Source organism: Syngnathus leptorhynchus, chromosome 16 (assembly GCF_054491065.1).
Source record: "Syngnathus leptorhynchus isolate UIUO chromosome 16, UIUO_Slep, whole genome shotgun sequence".
In the NCBI taxonomy this organism is placed as follows: domain Eukaryota; kingdom Metazoa; phylum Chordata; class Actinopteri; order Syngnathiformes; family Syngnathidae; genus Syngnathus; species Syngnathus leptorhynchus.
In genome coordinates this window covers 5,666,565-5,677,711 of record NC_141210.1, presented here as the reverse complement: position 1 = coordinate 5,677,711, position 11,147 = coordinate 5,666,565, and the positions used below count along the sequence as shown (strand labels likewise).

General features: G+C 37.0%; 2 protein-coding genes across 6 annotated transcripts; one reads left to right on the top strand and one right to left on the bottom strand.

Annotated features, from left to right (window-relative positions):
- Window positions 1–153: 153 nt before the first annotated feature.
- Window positions 154–5,500, bottom strand: dus1l (dihydrouridine synthase 1-like (S. cerevisiae)). Of its 4 annotated transcripts, none has more exons than XM_085934495.1 (14): window positions 5,188–5,500; window positions 3,819–4,100; window positions 3,358–3,466; window positions 3,220–3,270; window positions 2,987–3,099; window positions 2,712–2,794; window positions 2,491–2,594; window positions 2,273–2,420; window positions 1,994–2,090; window positions 1,834–1,919; window positions 1,287–1,444; window positions 978–1,015; window positions 737–796; window positions 154–471 (listed from the first exon to the last, which is right to left on the bottom strand). In XM_085934495.1, the coding sequence occupies exons 2-14, from the start codon at window positions 4,053–4,055 to the stop codon at window positions 154–156; spliced, it is 1,602 nt and encodes a 533-aa protein (XP_085790621.1). In that variant the 5' UTR covers window positions 4,056–4,100; window positions 5,188–5,500. The 4 variants fall into 4 exon arrangements, with proteins under 4 accessions (XP_085790621.1, XP_085790623.1, XP_085790622.1 ...); XM_085934497.1 differs by lacking the exon at window positions 5,188–5,500 and adding an exon at window positions 4,944–5,082; XM_085934496.1 differs by lacking the exon at window positions 5,188–5,500 and adding an exon at window positions 4,928–5,071.
- Window positions 5,135–11,091, top strand: engase (endo-beta-N-acetylglucosaminidase). Of its 2 annotated transcripts, none has more exons than XM_085934493.1 (14): window positions 5,135–5,693; window positions 6,699–6,778; window positions 6,895–7,096; window positions 7,517–7,665; window positions 7,747–7,898; window positions 8,016–8,164; window positions 8,280–8,451; window positions 8,781–8,884; window positions 8,975–9,086; window positions 9,176–9,363; window positions 9,458–9,597; window positions 9,804–9,903; window positions 10,041–10,152; window positions 10,330–11,091. In XM_085934493.1, the coding sequence occupies exons 2-14, from the start codon at window positions 6,700–6,702 to the stop codon at window positions 10,735–10,737; spliced, it is 2,067 nt and encodes a 688-aa protein (XP_085790619.1). In that variant the 5' UTR covers window positions 5,135–5,693; window position 6,699; the 3' UTR covers window positions 10,738–11,091. The 2 variants fall into 2 exon arrangements, with proteins under 2 accessions (XP_085790619.1, XP_085790620.1); XM_085934494.1 differs by lacking the exon at window positions 5,135–5,693 and adding an exon at window positions 5,990–6,079.
- Window positions 11,092–11,147: the final 56 nt, after the last annotated feature.

Sequence of the window (11,147 nt, the reverse complement as noted above, 5' to 3'; positions counted from 1 at the left end):
ATACAGAATCTACCATCATAGCCTGGTTTATTAAATATTCAAAGCAGAGGTCCATGCAATCAGTGATTATATAGGACTGAACCTTTTGTCACCAAGTTAACTAAAATGTTGGTGCCTCAATAACACTGTCTGAACATCTTGAATTACTGTATATTAGATTTGAAGTTCTACTTCAAATATTTTTTCATAAAATTGGACTGTCAACTCTTTGTGTTTATCTTGAAAAAAATACAGGTAGTTCAGGCACCAAAACCTATGGCAGCTCAGAGCATATTCACAGGGTTTATGAAGGAAGACATGGTAGTTGTCCAATCCATGGTGGAGGCTATGCCTCGTACTTCTGCAGCATTGTGGGTTGATGCTGAAGAGACTGTGGTGGGTTGCAGTTTTTCTCCATTTCAATTTCTGGATCTCTCTTGTCCTCTTGCGCTTTAATTGCATCTGCCTTGGTCTTAAATTTAAGTCCATGGCCTGTTAACAAGGGTTAACACATACTTTTTATTTTTTTGATTAACACTGACTCTTCTCCATGTAGTATAAACATTTTGATTACAATTACTGTAATCACAAATAATATTAATAATAATAGGGTGTAACTATACAATTACCCTCACGATTCGACACAGCGATTGTTTTTTTTTGTAACATCACCCTTTCGCAAATTAATATGTAACAAATTAATGAATATGTTGACGTGTGTGTGCATTTGCATATACTGACTTAAACAGTTTGCCACCTCCTTGTAGGACTTCTTCTTACAACACCCTCGACAAAGGTTGAAGACGCACTTGTTTCCCTGAAAGCGTCAAAACAAAAACACTTGAATACTTCAAGCAACTCAACAAACAGCGCATGTGTGTGTGTGTGTGTGTGTGTGTATGTGTGCAGTATAGTATTGTAACATTTTGAAAATTGCCTACGGTAACATCCAAGGAAGTGCGAAACAGTATGTTGAGTTAATTAAACTGACATCTTACCTTTGGATTGCCACACTGTTCACATTTGATGTACTTGGCTGTTGGGAGGAAAAAATTAGTTTAATAGATAAAAAGAGCAACCCAGAAACTATATTCCTCACTCTTGTAAATATAGAAATATTAAATGTTTTTTAAAAAAAACTAAACACTAAAATAAAGTCCACTCCGTTTGCATTAACAGTATGAATATTCTTATTACTGTTATTGCTCTCAGCATATCACAATCACACTTTCCATGTTTCAAATACAGTAGGAACAGATAAAATTATAACATAAAGTCTGACTTCTTTCTTTGCAGATTAAACGTACGTTTCTGATCAGAACAGAAGTTCTTGTTGGGATTGCGGGATCTTTTCTTCTGTTTATTTTTGGAGAGTTGTTGACCTGACACCGTATTGTCCTCGAGTACCCTCTTTTGGCACCCTGTCAACTTTACTTGTGAATTCTGGTTGTTAACATCTTTTGGCCTGTATGAAAAGGAAATACGGATTAGCATTTGACGTTTGGCTTGTCCCATCATTGATCACAACAGCAAACTTTAGAAATTCCAAAAAGTATTCAGACCTGCCTGGCATACATGGTCTTTATTTTATCCCAAGATATCAATTGAGGTAAAATTGAACTGAATAAAAAAATATTCTCAAATGAGGAGATCTGATTTTAACAGCAAACGAACTCCATCGCAAAACACACCCATTTATTATCTGCTTTGGACCTAACTGTGGTTGCGTATTTAGGCAGTGGCTTGAAACATAATCAGCGCTGTATTCATATATCACCAGTAACTACAGATCAGGGGAATGAAGCAAATATATAGGCTTAAAACAAAACAGATTAGAAAAAGGTAGGTACTCACGGTGGTCTGACATATGGTTGGCAGATCCAGTGAGGGAAGGGTAGGCTGCTCTCCTTATGCATATCATTTCCTCGAGCAATCTCCTCCTAAATAGCAGATAAAAACTCAAGATATGGGCTTGTAATATTTCTATTCTGATGTAATTTCAAAACAGATGTACCTGACATCGCAGTCTCAGCTGGTTACTAACATTAGCCAAACTATCAAGAGTTTTCACTTTAGCTAACTCCTCTCTCAGGTCCTGATGGATCTGAAGCCTAAAACAGAATGAAACATGACGTCAGATTATGTGTGTTAATATGTCCAAAGCGAAAAGACACAGACAGATGAATTCAAAAGAAGAAATTGTCACAAATTAAAAAACTGAGTGGGGGAAAATAATGTAAATATTGTGGCGTGGTTGTCATAAAATGACACAGAAAGAAAAAGACACACATACGTGTGGTGCCACAACTTGAAGAGATGGGCTCGTACATAGGACAAGTTGCTTGGGGGATGCTCCCTCACCACCTCAATGTACTCTTCTGCCATTTCCCAAACTGGTGGGCTACGTCCTTCAAAGAGTGCTGGGTTATGAAGGTTACCCTCTAAATGACACAAAAAGTTATGTTAATTAAAAAAAAAAAAAAGGATGCTTGTGAAGACCACGTTACAAACCTGCACTCATGACCCCTTGCACACCGGTCTCTTTAATGCAGCGTTCCACATCACTTAGATGCTGAATGTTGCCATTAGCAAAGACAGGAATATTTACTGCCTTCCTGCAAAATAATCCATTATTTGCTTTGGAAGTACAGGACAATCAATTTAGATTCAATAAAGTACATTATGAAAAGTTGAATACAATCAAGGATTCAAATGTGATCATTGCACCTTACCGAACTGCTTTGACATGTTCCCAACTAGCAATTCCAGTCAATGCTCCTTTTTGGTCTTTAGTTCGTCCATGCACCGTGAGTAGCTATGAGAAAAATAAAACATTTTATTTATCTTTGTAAAATAGAAGATTTCCTTCTCCAAATATAATTGTTAAACCATCCCAAATTTAACAAAAGACAAAATTTGAATTGTTTAATCACTGACATAAATATTTCATATTTCGTATGCATAGGCTTTACTTCAAGAATTTTTAGTGCATTTTCAGAGTTCATACCTGGCATCCAGCTTTCTCCAGCATTTGGGCATAGCGGACAGTTTTTTCGATGTCCTCGAACACACGGATCTTACATGTGATTGGCACAGACAGCTTTTCATTTGCTAATGTGACTGAGAAAAGTAGTTGTGATCAATGAGGGTTGTGGCCCACCTAGGAGGTTCCGCTGTTCTATTTCACAACTCCAATGATTCTTTTTATAGAACTGTGATCATACAATAAAAACATATTACCCATTTTTTGTAACAGCTCCCATTCATCTTGCAGGAAAGCTCCATAGTGTCCTACAAGAATGACCAAAATTGTTTCATGACAATGTCAACGATGATGACATTTATTATCATGTGCTTAATTGTAAAAGTCCCAAGTACCCCTTTTAGCGATCATCTGAGGACAACCCAGGTTGAGGTCAATGGCATCACAGTATTTCTCTGCCAAAAGAGCTGCCTGAATGAACACCTCGGGATCATTTGCGCAAAACTGGAACGAAAAAATATTATTAAAAAATATATTTCTAAGTTAAGAAGCTTTCTGAATTTGGACACTTTGTATGCTTGGCAAAGAAAACCACTATTCTAATTGATTTGCATTACAACTAGGCCATCTAGCGGCCAACTAGAAACACTACACATTGTTAATTTCAACACAATTTGATAACATTTCTAAATAATTTATAGACCTTTACTGCTTCCTGTTTAGTTTAGAGTTGAGTTCCAGTGATTTTTTGGAGGTCTTGGGTTGTTACATATTAGCCTGGCAAGCCAGACCCAATGTGGTATTTTTTTTCCATAATTGTCCAGCCATACTTTTGCCAACCAAAAAATATTCTTGCCTGAGTTATTAGTGGTCGATCCTCTTCACAAACTTCATTGTAGAGGTTTTCTCTCCGGTAATTAGCATCACGAACAAACACCTGCGCGTGTAACATGGGCGTGTAACAGAGGTGAGCGCCGTGACGACGGCTAAGTAGACGCCACGCTAGCTCGCTCTGGTCCACCATAGGCGCCACCACAAAGCAGGCTTCTTTCAGAGTTTGCTTCCAAAAATTAAACCCCTGAAGCTTTGCCATCTTCAGTCAGTGGATCAGACCAGGGTGTCCAAAACATTTAAAATCCTGCAAAAAGAGAAGATAAGATTGTTTCTGTTGTTTCCAAACTTAGTCTGGCACCTACAGCACATTGTGTTTGCACATTCTGGACCACAGTTATGGTTTTGTTTCAATTCATTAAAGACAAAGACAATTCAAGCAATTTTCTCTTGGATGTAAGATTGTACGGTGATATCGCCTGGATACTAGTGTGATTGGAATGGGTGAAAACAATGAGAAAATGCCAAAGGGTAACAGCTCGAAGCAACTTTATTTTTGATTGGGACAGAAAAGAACTATACACTTTTCATTTTTGGAACCATAACCCTCATTTTTAAAATTTCAATTATGAACTGGACAAGTTCATTTTAGAATTTTTGAACAGAACTTTCAACTAGTCTGTGGAGAAAATGAACTTCCCCAACACTATTAAGAGTTTTTTTAGGCATGTACTGTTCCAAACATATTCAATAAATGCTGTTCCAATTTCAAAAACATAATCGTGTAAATAAATGTGATTTCAATATTGAACAAAATAATCGTGACTATGATTTTGGATCCATCATCGAGCATCCCTTGTTTTGATCTGTCAATCTGTCAATCAAAGTAACAACACAAAACTTCATTTGAGTTGAATGGTTTTCAAAATAATTAATGTTGCTTGTGATTGTTCTTAATCATCCGAGTCATAAAAGTTGAATCTGTCTCGGACTGCCACCCCGTGTTAAGCAATGCATTCTGTAACATGCACGATGCACGCGTTCCACTTATGTATTAAATAACAACCCGATCAAAAACAAATTAAAAATTTCCTCGTAGTTGTGTGACATGCAAAGGTTGCATGACATACTCACGGTAAATATTACATACTCTGTAGCTAGTTTTATTTCCAGTGCCTTTCCTTTTTCCCCAGCACACCAAATCTGTGACGTACTTCCGATCTTGCCAAAGATCGCCCAATAATATCCGGTTGACTTCCTGCTTCAACCACGAGACCGACACGACAAATTTCCATTGTCTAACGTCTAAATGAACATTTTCCTTATAATAAATTACATAACCCCAATTAAGAAGATAACCCCAAAGATATAAATTATTTAAATATCAGACTTACTTCTACTACTTTCTATACAATGGAAGGAAAGAGGCAAGATTGGACGTCTGGTTGTCGAAGGCTGGACACCACCGGTGCGGTCCTGTCGCGCCGGAAATTACGTCACAATATCACCATATTTTGCTTGAAGGATGCTGTTTATTAATTTGTACGTAGCTATTCCGTCCGTCTAAATTCGCGGTCTGCTGAGGCGGAGTTTCCAGGGCTTAAATCCGTCGTAAAATTGTATCCTCGATTGAATCTAGTGGGAGGCACAACCAGGACGCAACAAAACAGAGCGAGGGGCGAGGAGTTTCATATTGCAAATACAGAAATGAGATTTGCCCCATGTTGACATTTTTGTGCGTCCCGTCCAAGAGTCCGACTGAGATCATCGAGTCACTTCTTCTCACTTGGGTACTGTTGTGGATGCATTTCACCAAGTTCAATACCAAAGTAAATTGAAGAGGATGATGCAGATGGCTGTGTGTTAATCGACAATAAGCAACATAAAAAGAAAATTAAAGGTAAAGGATTGCCTTTGCACCAGATAGATGCGATTCTGTGGCATTTACTTTTTTTTTTCCCCTGTGGTTTATCGTGCTGAATTGTAAACAGGGACGTTTCGTACTTAAAACCATAATTTGACGAGTTTTGTGATTTGGATGGCACAGCATCCAGATTAAGGCTCACGCACTTTTCAGATGACGCAGATTTAAGAAAATAATCCTTAAATATGAGTGATTTTGGTGGTCCTAAACTAGGTTATATGTGGTCCGAAAAGGCGTATGCCTGATTCATACTGACTGCGGAACGGATGTTTTGTGGTGTCCCCTACGGAAGATGTACGGTCGCACACATACCGACTGTGGTCCGTAGCTGTGTCCAAATTCACAGGCTGCATCCTCCGAAGGTCGGTAGGGTTACCACATCCATTCGGGTATTTATAAAAAAATAAAATGGAAAAAAAAAGTAATTATAATGAGTAAGAATAATTTTGAAGACGTCACGATTTAGTTTTGAAGAATACTTATATCAACAATTCTAGATTATTTTATTCGTGGTGTACAGTCTGGGATTGTTTGTTTATTTATTTATATTTGTTTATTTACATTTTTGGGTTATTTATGTTTGGGGGAAAAATACATCGTTATTGTGATATTTTTAATCAAGCAATCTCTTACCATTGACCCAAAATGTGATTATTTTAAGTGCTGACTTAGAACTGTTAATTCTGCCTATGCTTGCTGTAAACTTGAGTTATGCTCCACTTTGGAGTGTAAACATCTGCAAGCTGACCATTGTGAGGACAAAGAGATAAGACCAACTCTGCAACATGCTGGAACCAGTTTGCACAAGATAAAGACTTCACACCCCACCTTCCTTGTTGAGAATAAATAAGATTGCTGCAGGAGCCGAGTTCGGAATTACTGCCAAGCACTTTTGTGTTGCACATAAGTTTGATGTTTTATGTTTCAAATGAAAAGTACAAACTGCATTGTATTATACGTTTCACTTTTGTTTCTTACTAGGATGGAGGGTTGTTTGCATCAGCCAGTGGACTCCCATGACAGTCATGAAGTCATCAATTATTTGCCATCTCCACTATCAGGTTTGTTGACTTCACCAATGGTTGATTAAAACATGTTCTACAGAAATACACAAGATTGTCAATAACACAACTTTTGATTACTTTATTGTTAATTCCTATTATTCTTACCCATTCAGTGAAACATTATGATACGGATACAACTGAACCTATTAGCTGTAGTCTTCAGACTTTGAATGAGCTGCTGTCATGGAAACAAAATGAGACAAGCCCCTTCAACGTGGCAGTAGTCCCCCTAGCAGGACGAGAACCTGCACTGCCCAATTGCTTACGTCGGACCTTGGTATCTCATGACATGATGGGTGGATACCTAGATGACAGGTATGTCTAGATATACATTAAGACACTGCTTTCTAATTCATTCTATTATAGTAATTCTAACCCTAATTCTATTGCAGCCCATTTTTAAAATGTGACGTAAATATTTTGGAGGCCAATGATTGGTCCGTCTGAGACAATGCTTTACTTGCACTTTGACCTCTATCCAAGACAAGATCCGCAGGTATACCGATGCCAGCGAGGAGGGCAACTTAGGCAGGGTGATAAAAATTACAGTTATATTACAATAATTATAGCGTAGTGTAACATATTGAGACAACGTGTCAAAGCATCTAATGACGATGTAACAATTTATAAAATTGAAAAAAGTTTCAAACTTAAAAGTTTGGAACTCCTAGTTTCTTGATGTTCATAGTTTACCTGAAATCCCTTAGGTAACCCTTTATGCTTTTCTTTGTCAAGGTTTGTTCAAGGTACAGCTGTGGATGCTCCGTATGCTTTCTACCACTGGCAGTACATTGATATTTTCAATTATTTTACACACAACATGGTGACCATTCCTCCTGCAGTCTGGACGAATGCTGCACATAAACATGGAGTTCTTGTTCTCGGTGAGCACATGATTCTGTTGTAGTTCAATTCTGAACTTAAATGTATATAATTTCATTGACTTTGTATTTGTTTTTACCTAGGGACTTTCATCACAGAATGGACTGATGGAGCAGCGACATGTGAGGCCTTCCTTCAAGAAGATCTGTATCGTGAAGTCGCTGATAAGCTGGTTCAAATCAGCTCTTATTATGGATTTGATGGCTGGCTCATAAATATCGAGAACACACTCAGTGTAAGTATTGCCTTCATCACATTTGACAGATTTTTGCTCGAAAACATTTTGCATTCATAGATACACTTTATACACAGAAGTCTGTAATTGTGTGTATTTTGTGTCATCTTTTTTCAGGAGGTTGCAGTGAAGAAAACACCTTTGTTTCTGCGCTATCTCACAAATCAGATTCATAAAAAAGTGCCCGGCAGCATGGTCCTTTGGTATGACAGTGTAATTGAGAATGGAGACCTAAAATGGCAGAATGAATTAAACCAATTAAACAGGTATTGATTTCTTTGACTTTTTCCGGGTAGCGTTGTAATCGAGTGGTTAGCACGTCTGCTGCACAGTTCACAATGGATGCATAATTCATTTCTTTCCTTTTCACTATGTTACCAGGGTATTTTTTGATTCATGTGATGGTTTCTTCACCAACTACAATTGGACAGTAGAAAACATCGAGTGGATGACAAATTACAGTCAAACAATTGGACGTCAGGCTGACATCTATGTGGGGATTGATGTTTTTGCCCGTGGAAAGGTGATAGGAGGGATGTTTGAAACCCATAAGGTATTTTGCGTGTGTGTGTTTATTAAGCGTTTATTCATTTTTTCTGCTCCACTATACGAATCTCTATTGATTAAGAAACATGGCATCGAGTACTGAATTAAAACCTACTAAATATATTAAGGAAAATGTGTTTAAATGTATTTATTTATTTTTGGATCCAATAATAACTTCTATTGATTAAAAACATGGTGCTGTGATGTGAATGAAAATTTAAATACACAAGGGAAATAATTATTTGGCAGGAAGCAGGGGGAAAAAAAACTATGTTTGTTAAGCCATAATATAATATCATCAATTGCAAATATCAATTACCTTCTCCTGATTGACAGGCACTGGAAGTCATCCGAAAGTACAACTTTTCAGCTGCTATCTTTGCTCCTGGTTGGGTGTATGAGACCCAAAACAAGACAGAGTTTCGCCAGCTTCAAGATAGGTGAGATAACCACCAAAATTTGATTCATATCATAAAAAGTACCGAGATCTTTGAATGTGATAATCATTGAAAACAAACTTGTATCTGTAGATTCTGGGCTCTTCTGAAAAACAACCTGTACATTCATCGTCTCACGGTGACGCTCCCCTTCGTTTCTTCCTTCTGTCAGGGCTTTGGAAATGCTGTCTATTGGAAAGGAAAGGTAAAGTACTGAAAGTGGTGGCAGAAGACTTATTATTTTTCCAACAATCAACAGTCATTTGTTTGCTTACCTCATTTTTTGTCCTCTAGTGTGAAACAAAGAAGAATTGGTTCAATTTGACTGCTCAAGAAATCCAGCCATTGTACTACCATGACCAACTGGAGGGTCATGGCTGGATAAGGAGCCGTGGTTGCCCAGAGGATGCCTGGAATGGAGGATGCTCACTGCTGCTAGATGGTCTAATCCCTGCCACACATACTTCTCCAGTCTCTGCCAAGTCTGTCTCAATTTTGCTCAACTTTACATCATGGAAGAATATTATGATCCCATCATTTTGTCTTTTCATGTGCTTTTTTTTTTTTAACTTACAGGATCCTCTCCCTCCATGTGCCTCTATTCGACACCCTTTTCAGCATTGTATACAAGTCATCTTCTCAAGTTGCAGTTTCGCTGGAGCTCAAGATAACTGATGCTGGTTTTAGTTCAGATGAACATAACCAGGATAAAAAAAGTACGTTTGTCATATATATATATATATATATATATATATATATATATATATATATATATATATATATATATATATATATATATATATATATATATATATATATATATATATATATATATATATATATATATATATATATATATATATTAAATTTTCTTTTTTCTTTTTTTTTTTTTTCTTCCTAAATACTTTTTTTCTGTTTGCAGTCACAAGTGCGTCTCCAGTTCTACTCGATGAAGAACACCAGTTAATTCAGCAGTTTCCTCATCTTCGTGACAATTGGACAAATACAGGTTGGAGCGTTAGGTAAAACAGCTATTAAGGTCCTTCATATGCTCTTACAGTTCCTAAACTCCTTATAATACTTCATGTATAAACTTCAACCATTAGGTTTAAATAAGGCACGTTAATGAATTTGCATTAAATTTAATCTTATTCAAAAGGTATTATAAATTGGACCTACAAGGCTGTATTCTTCGAGGAGTCTGTGTTAACATCCAGCTGGTTGGAGAGTCTTTGGACACAAATTTCAGCTGCAGAATGGGAGAAATAATGGTGAGACCGTCCGTCATTGTTTTTTTTTTTTTGTGAGGCAAAAAGTATTATATATTATATTATTTTTATTATTATATTTGCATGTTAGGCTGATTGAGCACTCCAAATTGCCCGTAGGTGTGAGTTGCTTTAATATGCTGAAATTGATTAGTTGTTCCTTTTCTTCTCTTCTCTAAGTTCCTAGATATAGACAGTCTACTCAAGACCCCTGAAATGGTTCAAGATTTTTCTATTTCTGACATTGTGTGGCTGCGTGGTGCTGGTGCACCTCCCAATTCCGATTCGTGCTGTTTGTATCTCAATGCAACGCTACAATGGAGATACCCAATGGAGCTTGTACGGCACTTCAACGTGTACTGGCGCCAGCTGAAAGATCCAAATCCCAGAGTCTCTGCAGGTGAACTGGTTCTGGTGGCTCGGGCATATTCAAACCTTTATAGGATAACTGAACTCCGAGTGTTTGAGCCCCCTGGCCAGCTGGAACTTCTGGTAGAGCCAGTAACTCGGAACGGGATGCCAGTCCCAATAAACTATTGGGGAAGAAGAACTGTCAGCTACTCTGAGATTGAATGTGAAAATGGATAAAGATTTTTTTTTAATTTGAAGATCATTGTGATTGTTATAATGGCCTATAACATTAAGTAGCCATGCTTACTTGCATACTGGGGTAATATATATTTATTTAATGGACTTATTACATTTATTATATTATGTACTGGATTGTGAATTGTATGTTTCCCTTTAAAGCAACATTTATTTCCATATAGTTCATTGTATAACAAATTCTTCCTTAAATCAATATTTTTTGTACAAGTATTATTGTATTAAGATTGCCCTTTATAAACTGTATTTTAGGAATGTATCATTAAGAATTAAACAATGCAATTTGACACACTTATAAATGTAAATGAAGTGAAATAAATAAATATGCATTTATAATTGTTGTTTCAGTTAAGGAAGCTAGAGGTTTCTAAGTAAAACATGAATCCTAGAAT